The sequence below is a fragment of the Galeopterus variegatus genome, unplaced genomic scaffold (assembly GCF_000696425.1).
Source record: "Galeopterus variegatus unplaced genomic scaffold, G_variegatus-3.0.2 Scaffold771, whole genome shotgun sequence".
Lineage (NCBI taxonomy): Eukaryota > Metazoa > Chordata > Mammalia > Dermoptera > Cynocephalidae > Galeopterus > Galeopterus variegatus.
Window position 1 is genome coordinate 93,031 of NW_007726882.1, and position 13,480 is coordinate 106,510.

The following is a 13,480-nucleotide window of genomic DNA, read 5'->3' on the forward strand; positions in this document are numbered from 1 at the left end:
TTTGCATATGACAGAAACCACTGTATTAAAGAACTTCACCCAGTTAATTCTAATTTTTTTGGCAGTTCACACTGATCCATAAGACTTAGGCATTCAAGAAGCCATTTTGTCTTACAGATAATGGAAATTTTTCATGTTTTTCATGCAGTACATATAAACAAGGACTTGTACTATACCTCCAGTTCTTTCTCAGTATATAAAAACACCTGATTCAAATTGCTCTTCTGAATATTGACCACTTAATAGGGCTATGAGTACCCATTTTGAGAGGACCCTGTATTTACCCAGCCACTTCATCTTTGTGTTCTCAACTCCTAGAGCAGTGATAAGTCCCAGCAGATATTTAGTAAATGCATTAGTTACTTTTAAATAGGGACATTTCTCTCAAGGGATGGAGAATTCTTTCATAGAAAAACCACCACATAATTTATCTGCTTTTATATAATTTCTTAATGGGGAATTTTAGTGTTGGACCTAAGGAGGACTTGGACTTCTCCACCTTCCCACCCCAGCTTCTCTGAGTGCATACATGTAAAAAACAAAACAAAACAAAACCTGGTAATAAAAGTTGACCAGTGTATAGAATGTTTGCTTGTGCTTGCATGAGACCTATTTTTTCCATTTTCAGTCTTATTTTTGTAATGTTCTATAGTAACAAGTGTTGTATGTGTGTGTATATACATATATTGTGCAGTTTGGGTTATTAAACACTTCAAAATATTAATTTGTGTGGCCTTTATACTAACAGTCAAAGCACTTTTGCATACCTCGTACAAATGAACACTCATAACAATCTTAAAAAAAAAACAATTGTTAAATTTGTATGCCTTATAACAATCTTACAAACAAGATTTTTACAAAAGGAAAACAGAAGTCTAATAATTATGTGAACATTTGCAAATTCTTGTCAAGGCTATAATTGGAACCATGATCAGTTGACCTCTAATTTGGTTTTCTTTCCATTATATGGTCCTTGGAGAAGATTTGGTTTTGTTTGGTTTTTTTTTAAAAGGATGACTGTTAAGGGGATCTTAACCCTTGACTTGGTGTTGTCAGAACCATACTCTCCCAAGCGAGCTAACCGGCCATCCCTATATAGGGATCCAAACCTGTGGTCTTGGTGTTATCAGCACTGTACTTTCCCGAGTGAGCCACGGGCTGGCCCCAGAAGATTTGTTTTTATAAGATTAAAAGATATAAAAGAAGGTTTGTTTTATATCTGCTTTTTAACAATGAGTTGATGTGATAGATTACATCTCCTGTCCATCTTACACTTATTCTGATTAAATGAGATTAACTCAAAAAAGAGAAACTTCGATAAGACTGAATTTCATTCTAGGAGAATGGTTACCAGTCCTTGTTGAGCAGCGATGATCAATTATTTATTTATGAGACAGCTGGAGTGCTGATTGTTAATAGCGAATACCCAGCAGAAAGGAAGCAAGCTTTAATGAGGAATCTGTTGACTCCACTAATGGAGAAGTTTAAAATTCTGTTAGAAAAATTGATGCTGGCACCAGATGAAGAAAGGCAGGCTTCTCTAGCAGACTGTCTCAACCATGCTGTTGGATTTGCCAGGTGAGCATAATTGCAGTTAACATTGTAAAGTGTTTGCCTGTACACAGACAGAACCACTTATTTAGACCGTTTAAGATTGGGCACACGTGTGTTTCCAAAGCTGGATTGTCGAGAGAATTGTCTAAACCTTTCTTTACTAAACCGAGTGAATTGGAAGATTTAGCTGAGGAAAAGAATAGAGCACATACCATTCTGCAATTTTGCTCTGACAACTGTCTGAATCTTCAGCTCCTTTGATTTCTTTGGTATAAACTGATTATGTGTTTAAGGGAATTAGCTAAAGTGATTATATACCATTTGTGTGTTAGGACATCCTAAATTGGTCTTGGTACCTTAAAGGGAAGGTCCTGAGGCTTCTCTTTAATGGTTGCATTTGTGTCTTGAAGACCACCCAAACAGCCATTTTTTCCTCACTACTTATACTTTTTATTGGCAAACAATAACAGCAATGAAATTCATGGTGATTGCTAATTAGTTAGATAGAGAAGTTGTTCTGCAGGCTACTTCAGGGCAAGAGCTATATATTAGAGAGGTGGTATAAATAACTTGATTCTGAAGATTGTTTTCTAAGTTTAAATGGGTAGTTTGCAGGTTGTCTAGTACAGCCTAATCATAATAAGTGGATTTTTTCTTTTTCTGCATACTTTATCAGTAGAATTTTAGTAAGACATTTAGATGGACTCATATTGCAAGTATTATATTAACTATAGCTCATTCATTTAATCTGAGTACATTTGTTCTAGAAAGGTAACTGGAAGCAATAGTTTACCAATAACCAAGTTAGCTAAAGGTGGAAGTAATTGTGACTTAGTTCTGTCAACTTTATAATTTGTTGTGCATTGTTTCTGATTACTCCATAACACTTCTAAAGGATAAAGTTGAATGTAGTTGCCTGATTTTTGCTTTATACAGTCGAACCAGCAAAGCTTTCAGCAACAAGCAAACTGTGAAACAGTGTGGCTGTTCCGAAGTTTATCTGGACTGTTTACAGACATTCTTGCCAGCCCTCAGTTGTCCCTTACAAAAGGATATTCTCAGAAGTGGAGTTCGCACTTTCCTTCATCGAATGATTATTTGCTTAGAGGAAGAAGTTCTTCCGTTCATTCCATCTGCCTCAGAACACATGCTCAAAGATTGTGAAGCAAAAGATCTCCAGGAGTTCATTCCTCTTATCAATCAGATTACAGCCAAATTTAAGGTACCACAAATCTTCAGAGCTCTGAGGCTCTTCTGACTTAAAAGATAAGATGTATTTATCTCTAGGCATGTTTTGATATTTGTCCTTAATTTTTTAAAAAATGAGTTACTTCAGACATGGGTCATGTATTTTTACCATCCCTAATATCTCGCACACTGTCTGACACAAAGGTCATGCTTAATAGATGTTTTAATAAAAACAGACCTTATCTGCTCTGTGTAGCAGAAGAAAACGACTAGTCTTCTGTTTTAGAAAAGCAAATAAAAATAATATCTCGCACACTGTCTGACACAAAGGTCATGCTTAATAGATGTTTTAATAAAAACAGACATTATCTGCTCTGTGTAGCAGAAGAAAACGACTAGTCTTCTGTTTTAGAAAAGCAAATAAAAACCATATTGAGTACTAAATGTCTAAAGAGGTAAATACAAGGCACTATAATTTGGGTGCTCAAGCAGGAGTTTGAAAATAATTCAGTGTGCTAAAGTTAGTTTTGTGTACAAGGAAATTTAAGCCTAGTATAAGCTGGCTAATAAAAATGGCTTAACATTTACATAGTGCTTTCTGTGTTCAGAATCAGTTCTAAACAGTTTTTGTACATTAACTCATTTGATCCTTATAATAAGTAGGTATTTATATCTTATAAATGAGAAAACTGAGGCACAGAGAAGTTAAGAAATTTACGGGTGTATAAAACCCAAGAGTTCAATCATATAAATTAATTGATAATTTAACAATAGAATATATTTTTTGAGAATTTAAATTTGAAAATAATCCATGGCAATATTTGATTGTTAAATATACTGGACCGCATGTTATTTTAACCTGAATCTTAGGCTGTAAGGGTTAAACTTAATGATCTTGAGGCTTTCAGTGATGTGTATGTTATATAGATTTTTTCTTACATTGATACTTGCTAACTGAATTAGGTAAATATATATTCTAAATAGAAACTCTGGAGAAAGACCTTACATAAAAATTATTTTTCTAAGTTTCATATTCATTTTCTTACTCATTTCTGGAGTAGTAATAGTTGTTTCTTATCTTCAGATACAGGTATCCCCATTTTTACAACAGATGTTTATGCCCCTGCTTCATGCAATTTTTGAAGTGTTGCTCAGACCAGCAGAAGAAAACGACCAATCTGCTGCTTTAGAGAAGCAAATGTTGCGGAGGAGTTACTTTGCTTTCCTGCAAACAGTCACAGGCAGTGGAATGAGCGAAGTTATAGCAAATCAAGGTGGGATGCATGCCATGCCTGATTTGTCTGCCTAAGTCCTTGTCACAGTTGTACATCTATATGAGCCAAGAGCAGGTTGAAATAATCATGAAACTTGTGAAGTAGTTGTATGTTGGCCCCTAGGATGACAGTTCATTATTTTCAGGCTGGGAATCAATCACTCTCAGAGCACCTCAAAATTTATTTGTATTCAGTTCTTTATTTCCCAAGGCAGTATTCTTTAATTGGTTTCTAGGAATATAAATAGCATGTTAACCACTTATCAGACTTCACCTGACAATTGAGTCTTACCGGCCAATTTGCCAGTTTGAAATTAAAAGTAAGTGGGAATTTATAGCTCATAATAGAGAATACTGCTGCATAGGAAATCCAGAGAGCAAAATATCTAGGAAATACTGGTTTTTCAATGTTTAATGCTTAAAATTTAGGTGACCAGTTAATAAAAATCAAGGGGTCTTACCAACTCTGTAATACTTTTTGACTTGTTACTGTATATGAAATAAGAGCTTCAGGTTGCCTTTCTAGTTCTTTTTTAAATTAAACTCAAGTTTTTCTCTTCAGGTGCAGAGAATGTAGAACGAGTGCTGGTTACTGTTATCCAAGGAGCAGTTGAATATCCAGATCCAATTGCACAGAAAACATGTTTTATCATCCTCTCAAAGTTGGTAGAACTCTGGGGTAAGATCATTTCTTTTTAGCCTTTATTCCCCAACCTGTTTCATAAGACTCTTCTAGATGAGATGGAACCCTGGTCCTAACAGACAGGAACTGGGAGTTGATTTTCCCAGTGATGAATTAGTTGACTTTCTTTTTTATACAAGATGAAAATTTGAATTCTCTTGACAGGAGGTAAAGATGGACCAGTGGGATTTGCTGATTTTGTTTATAAGCACATTGTTCCTGCATGTTTCCTAGCACCTTTAAAACAAACCTTTGACCTGGCAGATGCACAAACAGTATTGGTAAGCACCTAGGATTCTTCGTATGCCTTGTGTAGATACTGACAATTTCTTCTTTAGTGCTAGGTTGATTGTATTATGTTTTATTATTTTTGGTTTTTGTTTTTCTAATTTAATGATTCAAATTAGGACTTATTTTTTTAAAAGGTTGATGATACCTTCTGGACCTTTTGTGGATTCTTATTGTATTCCAGTGCTAAAGTTGAATATATAAAATTCAGCTCCTTCAGCTTTAACAACCAAGATTCTTTTTCTAGGACCATGAAAGGGTACATGATACAAATATTTTTTTTAAATTGAGTTGTTAGTTTCCTCCTACTACTCTAATTTTAGAACTTATTCTTAGTGGTTTTCTCTAATCATTAAGAGCATTACATGGTAACTTTTCCCCCACATATATGATAGTTCCCCAAATCTTATCTTCAGAATACTTCATGTCAAACAGTTCCCTTTTCTCACTTTCCTACAACCTAGTAAAAGCTAGATTTCATACTTGTAATTTACTACAGTAAGACAGCATTTTGTATTTTTCTGTTTTCTTCTTTTTTCTATCCAACCCACTTATTCCACCTGCCTGTTACCTTTCCTCAAAGGTAAATATTTCCCTGGACAGTGGCCAGGTAAATGAAAAGTTGGATCAGCAACCAAGAAGTGACCATATTAAAATTCTTAAACTTGTTTTTCACAGGCTTTATCTGAATGTGCAGTGACACTGAAAACAATTCATCTCAAACGGGTAAGCTTTGTACTCCTCTTTATTTTCATCTCATGTGTTAATATTTGTTATGGTTTTAATTGTGTTTGACTCATCTTGTTCTTGAAAGCTATATCTTTTATAAAAGGTCATTAACTTCAGTTCTTTTTCAGATATGAGGGAGGGATTGAATGAGGTTAGCAGTATCTGTTACTGTCATTCATGTTTTTGGTAACAAGAAGGTTAAAATGTATGTTTGTTTTGGTTCGACAAAGGATTTGAAAAATCTTTTTTTTTTTAGGTTTTTTTTTGTAGCATCTTTAAAAATTAGCATATTCATTATTACAAATCGTAAGTTTTCTTGGATTTGAAAAATCAACCAGAATTTCAGGATACAGATTTCACCCTCTAATAGGCTTCCTCACAGCCAGATTTCTTCAACTTCTTAGTATTACAAATAGAGCACTTCACTACTTTAGAACGTCCTCTTCTTCCTTGTCAATCTAATCATTTGTACAAATCATACATGATTCTGCATATTTTTAAGTAACTTGAATTGCTTGCCAGCATTTAAAAATTAGATACTTTTCTATTTTAAACAAAAATTCCTATCCGATTTCTCTCAACGGCAGAATGCCAACATAGGACTGGCATTTCCACATAGCTTCAGTCAACTAAAGAGCAGCAGTTCCCCTCATGCCCTAAAAAGAACATGAGCTCTTGTTTGCCAGTCTCCATTCAGCCCACTCACTCATTTGAACTTGAGTTTTTTGGGGGGTTTTTTTTTTGTTTTGTCCTTTTTGAGACTGGCCGCACCGCGCTCAGCCAGTGAGTGCTGTGAGTGCACGGGCCATTCCTATATAGGATCTGAACCCGCGGCGGGAGCGTCTCTGCGCTCCCAGCACTGAACTCTCCCGAGTGCGCCACAAGCTCGGCCCTGAACTTGAGTTTTTGATTCTGGTAGAGATTTGAAGTGTTTTTGATTCAGCAGCATTTTCTCAACTCCTGTTATGTGCTAGGGTGAGGGGGGTGTGTTTTCAAATAAAGATGAATAAAAAGTCCAATATTTATGGAGTTCCTAATCAAGGGAGACTGATGCATAAATAACTCTCAATTGGGTTAAGTACATTAAGAAAGATGTATAAAATATTGTGGAATTAAAGCCAAATAAGCAATTTTGCCTAAGTGGGGGCAGTCTTACGCAGGCCATAGGCAAGAAGTGATTTTTTTTTTTTTTTTTGATAGGCCCTGAGACGAATGTAGATTGATTAGACTGACAAGAGAGGGAGCTGGCATTCTGGGAAGAGCTAAGTGGGTGTATGAAGACAGATCAGGTGTTACACAGTAGGTTTGGTGAGAAATAATAGTATTATCCTGTTTAGCTAAAGTACGGAGACAGAAGTAATCTAAAAAAGTAAGATGGGATAAGGTTGTTGAAAGCCTTGCATTATGTGTGAAAAGTTGGGAAGTCAGTAGGCAGCAGAGTTGTAATTTAGGATAGCTAGGTGGGGAAAAGTGCTCAGAGAGTAGATTGGAATAAGAGTCTGAGGCAGTTAGAATTAAATACTGATTTGGGAGTCCACAGCATATAGTCATTCAAAGTGAAGTGGTAGGAATTAATGAGACTTTCTAAGACCAAGACAAAAAGAACCTTGGCTGAAGCAAAAGTGAAGAGAAAGCTAGAAATAGTACCAAAGGTTAGAATATTATGAAAGCTAAAGGAAGAGAGTCTCAAGAGAAGAGACTGAGTGGCATTGTTGAATGCTAGAGTCAAGGAGGATGAAGAATGAAAAAAACCCAGAAAGAATGGTATTTATAGGGCCGGCCCGGTGGCGCACTGGAGAGTCAAGGGTTCAGATCCCGGTTCCCGCTCACTGGCTGAGCACGGTGCAGGCGCGACACCGAGGGTTGCGATCCCGTTACTGGTCAGTAAAAAAAAAAAAAAGAATGGTATTTATAGTTCAGAAGTGTTTGTGTTGGCCATAGAAACCTAATTTATTTATTTATTTTTTATTTTTTTCTAAAAGATGACCAGTAAGGGGATCCTAACCCTTGACTTGGTGTTGTCAGCACCACGCTCTCCCAAATGAGCTAACCGGCCATCCCTATATAGGAAGCCGAACCTGTGGCCTTGGTGTTATCAGCACCACATTCTCCCAAGTGAGCCATGGGCTGGCCCTTAGAAACCTAATTTAAACACACAGGAATTGAGTCAAATGGTATTATATTTGAAAAATTTTTGCTTTTTGTTCTATTTTCTCATTCTTTTGACTTTCTTGAGGTACAAGTTTACCTTTCTGGATTAAAAAAAAAAAAAAACTCTAAGTGGTAACAGTGGTGTTATATGAGATGATAGACAATGCATAGGAAGTAAGCTTTAAGAGGGTAAACTAAAGAAAAAGGTGAGCAGGAAAGTAGAAGGAATCTGGAAAACTTTCAGATCCAGTGTTACCTCTTCTTAATTAAGAACAGTTTTCCTTTAAAGTGACCTAGATTCATTAGATTAGAGGGGCCAAGAGTCAAGGTAGAGAGGAAACATGAATGAACTTCCTTTCATTCAGAAGTAGGAATATTAAACAGGAGATCCAGGTGTTATTGCAGGGAAGAGTGCACTGAAGAGAGATGGATTGATTTTGTTTTGATAACTCTTACTTTTATTTTAGTTGGACCAGATTGAGATCATCAGCATAATAAAGCCTTTAAGTTAGAATCAAGTGTGAAAGTGAAATAACTTTTTTTTTTTTTTTTTGAAGTATTGGATTTTGCTACATTTGCTTGAGGCCACACTCTCGGAAGAAACACATTGGTGTAGGGAAACCATTTTCACATTTTATCCTACATTCCTTTGTAGCTGTTGTAGCTGCTGGGAATGGTTGGTGTTCAGAGTTTAGTTTGTGGAATTCTCCCTTCCTTCCACTAAGCTCACCAAAAAAAAAGCCAGAAAAACTATTATTATGGGTTTTAGCATCTGGAAATACTAGAAGATGGCCTCTATTGAAGAGCTATGGCTTTAGAAGTCAAGCCACCTGCTTTTTAGTAAAGGTTTCATCAGCAGCAGACTGGGCAACTTGCCTTCTGGTTCTTGGTTTCCTCATCTGTTCCATCTGGCTACTAAATTCCTGTTCCCTAGTTTGTTTTACAGGAAAAAGAGGATGTGCTTTTGTTGCTATTATCTTATATGTGTTCTTGTATATGTTCAAGAACATGTTTTGTGTCTTGCTTGTATTTTAGTTTCTAAAGATAATGGTTGCCCTGGCACCGGCTGAAGGCTTCCCCCCTTGCATTCACAGACACCCTATAATCCGCTCAGTGATAGACTGAACAGGAGCACCTTTCTTTGTTTTCCCCTTTAAGTCCATGGAAGCCTCTGGCATTGTGATCTCCTGGATTTATAAGAATATTTGTTTAAGTCATCTTTAGCAATACTTAACACTAAGTAATGTTAACATATAGTGAATGCTAAGTGCTACTCTAAGAGCTTTATCTTTCTTAACTCATTGAATCCTCATAATAACCTCGTATTTCAGATGGAGGAACTGAGGCTCAGAGAGGTTAAATAACTTGCCCAAGTTACCAGAGCTTCAAATCTGGCAGCGGCCTGGCTCTAGAGTCTGTATTCTTAATTACAATACTATATAGTCTTTAAAGTACTCGTGTTGTTCTAGTTTCTTTTTATACACTACTAATGTCAAGAAAGAAAATAATGAAGTTATAATGATCTTTTAATCTTCAGGGCCCAGAATGTGTTCAGTATCTTCAACAAGAATACCTGCCCTCTTTGCAGGTAGCTCCAGAAATAATTCAGGTAAGAATTGCTGTAGTGGATTTTGCTCTTAATTTAATTAAGGAAATGTGACTGCACAGTTCAATCTAAATTTTGATTCAAGTAAGCAAAACTATTCAACTTGATGTTTTGGTTTGTGTAGGATAGCAAGAGTACTTACCCTGGAGTTCAGGCTTCAGGGGATCTGTGAAGTCAAATGGGAAAATTTTTATATTTTTATTTTCACTAACCTCTAACAGAAATATTATTTCCTACCATTGTATAATACAGGTGACAGATCACAGTAATAGTGTTACCTATGATTTTTTTCACCAACAGAAATCACAGATATTTTCATATCACATAAGTCGCTGCAAATATCTCAAAACGTTGTTTATGCTTATCTCTGTTTTGAAATTATAAGTTATTAGGCAATATCACTGTACCTTGTTACCTAATGACTTAATAAGTCTTATTATTCTACCACACTTAAAATATTTTGATAACCATAATTCATTATAATTGGTTTCCTTTGTAATCCCATGTATTGTATTTTATGCGTTTTTAAAAAAACATTCTAAAAGGAGTCTTCCTCAGACTGCCAAAAGGGACCACAGCACATAAAGAACCTCTGTACTGAAGATGTGTGCCAGGTAGTACATTGTACATATGCTAAGATCATCAATGCTTAATTTGTAAATCTGAAACTATATTTTGAGGAAAGTGGCTGGAAAGCTACCTTTTATTTTTGCAATTTTATCATTTGTATAATAGCACTGTTATTTTCTTGGCAAATAGTTTTCCAGACTTCTTACGTGGTGGTACATGGAGCTAATGAGGTATCAAACTTTTAATTAAAAACAGAATTACGGGCCGAACCTGTGGCTCACTCCGGAGAGTGCGGCGCTGAGAGCGCTGAGGCCGCAGGTTCGGATCTTATATAGGGATGGCCGGTGCGCTCACTGGCTGAGCGCGGTGCGGGCGACACCAAACCAAGGGTTCCGATCCCCTTACCGGTCACAAAAAAACCCAAAACAAACAAACGATAAAAAAACAGAATTACAATCTCTTGTGTAGACTTTAACATTTGTTTCTTCCTCAACAGTGTTTTGGTTATTTTATTTTACCATGGTAAGAACACTTAGCATGAGATATACCTTCTTAACCAATTTTTATATGTACAATACAGTATTGTTAATTATCAGGACAGTCTTGTACCTATACAACATTAGATAGACCTCTAGAACATATTCATCTTGCATAATTGAGACTTTATGCCTGTTGTATTAGTCCATTTTCTGTTGCTTATAAGAGTACCTGAAACTGGGTAGTTTATAAAGACACAAAATTTATTTCTTACAGTTCAGAAGCTGGGAAGTCCCCAGTCCAGGGGGCGCATCTGGTGAGGGCCTTCTTGGTGGTGGCTCTACAGTGAGGCAGGGTGTCACAAGGAGAAATGGCTGGGCAAGAAAGAACTAACCTCCTTATTTGTTCCCCTTTTAAAGCCATCAGAACCATGCCCATTACTCCATGAATGGATCAATCCATTCACAAGGGCAAGGTCCTCACAATCTAATCATCTCTTCAAGGCCCCACCTTTCAATTGCCATAATAGAATTTCACACCCTCTTAATACTGTCACAGTGGGGATTAAGTTTTTAATACATGAACCTTTGGGAGACACATTCAACCCATAGCACTCGCTGATTAGCAACTTCCATTTTCTTCTCTCCCTGCTCCTCTTTATTGATGGTTTCCTCATTCTTCCTCTCGATTTTTTTTTTTATGTGCTATATAATCTCCTTATTGCTTTTGGTCTCTACTTCCACCAGGACCTGCTCTCCATAGGAAGGGTGATGATGTTCTTAAGTATCATGATCTGCACCCAGGGGTTTTGGTATTGAATCTGACTGAGGTACTTATGTTGAAAAACACAGTTTTCTGATGCCCTTACCCAGCTCCCTGTGTATGTTGTGATTGACTATTATGACCTTCACTGAGTCCCTGAACACTACATCGCCTTGGCCCAGGTACTGCAGATGGAGAAGTGCCCCTGCATGGGCATGGCAGCAGCTCAACATCAAGGAGAAACAAGAGAGCATCAGATGCCACTGCCCCTGGTGGATCTCCACTTCTCTTCAGCACCATTTCCACTTCTAAATCGCTTTGGATAGTATGGACACTCTAGCAATGTTGAGTCTTCCAACCCATGAACACAGATGTCTACCAACAGTGTTTTTTAAAAGCTTATAATGCTGATTCTTAAGAGGCTTTGAAGGGCAGGCCGTGGCTCACTTGGGAGAGCGTGGTGCTGACAACACCAAGTCAAGGGTGAAGATCTTCTTACCAGTCTTCTTTTAAAAAAAAAAGAAAAAAGAGGCTTTGAAAAAATTGAGAAATAAGGTAGATGTCACATAAGGGTAATTTATAATTACTCTTTTTTAATGAACTTAACTCATTTGTAATGAATTTATGATCTCATTTCATGACATACTACCTTTAATTTCAGAGATATTAATGACTTTCTTGGTTATCATTTGTATATATAAGTAAACTTAAAAGTTTAGTGAAACAGTAAATTACTAATAACTCATGTTATCTTAGTGCCCATCAAAAGTAGAAATATACCATTCAGTTTACAGCTAATACTCTTCTAGATTGCGAAATGTTTCATATATGCCTTGTATTAGTCCGTTTTGTGTTGCTATAACAGAATACCTGAGACTGGGTGATTTATCAAGAAAAATGAAATGTATTGCTTACAGTTTCTGAGGCTGAGAAGTCCAAAGTCCATTTGGTGATGGCAACAGTGACCCAGGGGTCTTACATTTCAAGACGGTGGAAGCGGAGAGAGCAGAGAGAGCAAGAGAGACAGTCTCTCCTCTTTTAAAGCCCCTCAGAACCACACCCCTGACCACCATTTTTAATCCATTCACTACTGCATGGTCCTACAATCCAATCATCTCTTTAAGGCCCCACCTTTCAATTGCCGTAATAGGATTTCCCACCCTCTTAACAGTCACAGTGGGGGGGCTAAGTTTCTAATACATAAAACTTCAGAGACAAAATTCAAGTTTCAGGTAGTTTGGTGGGGACATAATTCAATCCACTACATGCCTTATGCCTTATATTCTGACAACACTTTTTGCAGAATTTTAGTAGAGAGAATCATCTCTTTCTTTTGGTCTAGCTCAGCTCAGTTACCCCTCTTATCACATGAAAACAGCCATAGCATTGTAGTGTTTGTCCCACTCACACTTCTGGGGCTTGAGTCTCCCTTGCTTAGGAGAGCCATCTTCTCAGAAGTCAATGCAGCCTGTCTGACAAGTACTACATTTGAAAATGTCATATAGGGCTGGACCGTGGCTCACTTGGGAGAGTGTGGTGCTGACAACACCAAATCAAGGGTTAAGATCCCCTTACCGCTCATCTTTAAAAAAAAAAAAAAGAAAGAAAATGTCATATAACTTTCTGTGGTGAGGAACTGTTTGAGGTGATTTTGATAAGTTATCATAAGAATCCTGTGGCATCAAGCAACTTTTATGTTATTTACAGATGATGGATAAAGAAAATATGGTATACACATGCAGCGGAATATTATTCAGCCTTAAAAAAGGAAAGAAATCCTGCCATGTGCTACAATATGAATGAACTTTGAAGATGTTTTGCTTAAGTCAGTCACAAAAAGACGAATACTGCTTGATTCTGCTTATAGGAGGTATCTAACGTAGTCAGGCTCATGGAAGCAGAAAATAGAATGGTAGTGGTCAGGTGCTGGGGAAAGGGGAAATGCGGAGTTGTGCAGTAGGCATAGAGTTTCAGTTTTGCAAGATGAAAAAGTTCTAAAGATCTGGTATACAACAATGCGCATGTAGTTGACTTTTACATGTACTGTACATGTAAAGGTGGTTAAAATGGTAAATTTTAAGTGTTTTTACCACAATTTTAAAAAGAAAAAAATACTGTGGATTCAAATTAAGATGCATTAATACAAATATATTTGTATTCCTCTTTCTACCTTCCCTTCCCACCCCCCCCACCCCCCACC

General features: G+C 36.8%; 1 protein-coding gene across 2 annotated transcripts in view; it reads left to right on the forward strand.

Moving 5' to 3' along the window:
- XPOT (exportin, tRNA) overlaps window positions 1-13,480 on the forward strand; it is a 38,190-nt gene that overhangs the window by 21,261 nt on the left and 3,449 nt on the right. Inside the window, exons 17-24 of one of the 2 annotated variants that reach the window (XM_008572267.1) lie at window positions 1,340-1,578; window positions 2,491-2,776; window positions 3,827-4,016; window positions 4,578-4,694; window positions 4,863-4,978; window positions 5,664-5,711; window positions 9,403-9,474; window positions 11,463-12,177. In XM_008572267.1, coding sequence (XP_008570489.1) covers window positions 1,340-1,578; window positions 2,491-2,776; window positions 3,827-4,016; window positions 4,578-4,694; window positions 4,863-4,978; window positions 5,664-5,711; window positions 9,403-9,474; window positions 11,463-11,606 — 1,212 coding nt within the window. In that variant the 3' untranslated portion in view covers window positions 11,607-12,177. Of the gene's footprint in view, window positions 1-1,339; window positions 1,579-2,490; window positions 2,777-3,826; window positions 4,017-4,577; window positions 4,695-4,862; window positions 4,979-5,663; window positions 5,712-9,402; window positions 9,475-11,462; window positions 12,178-13,480 lie in introns of those variants that run through there. The other variant, XM_008572268.1, reaches the window with a different exon arrangement.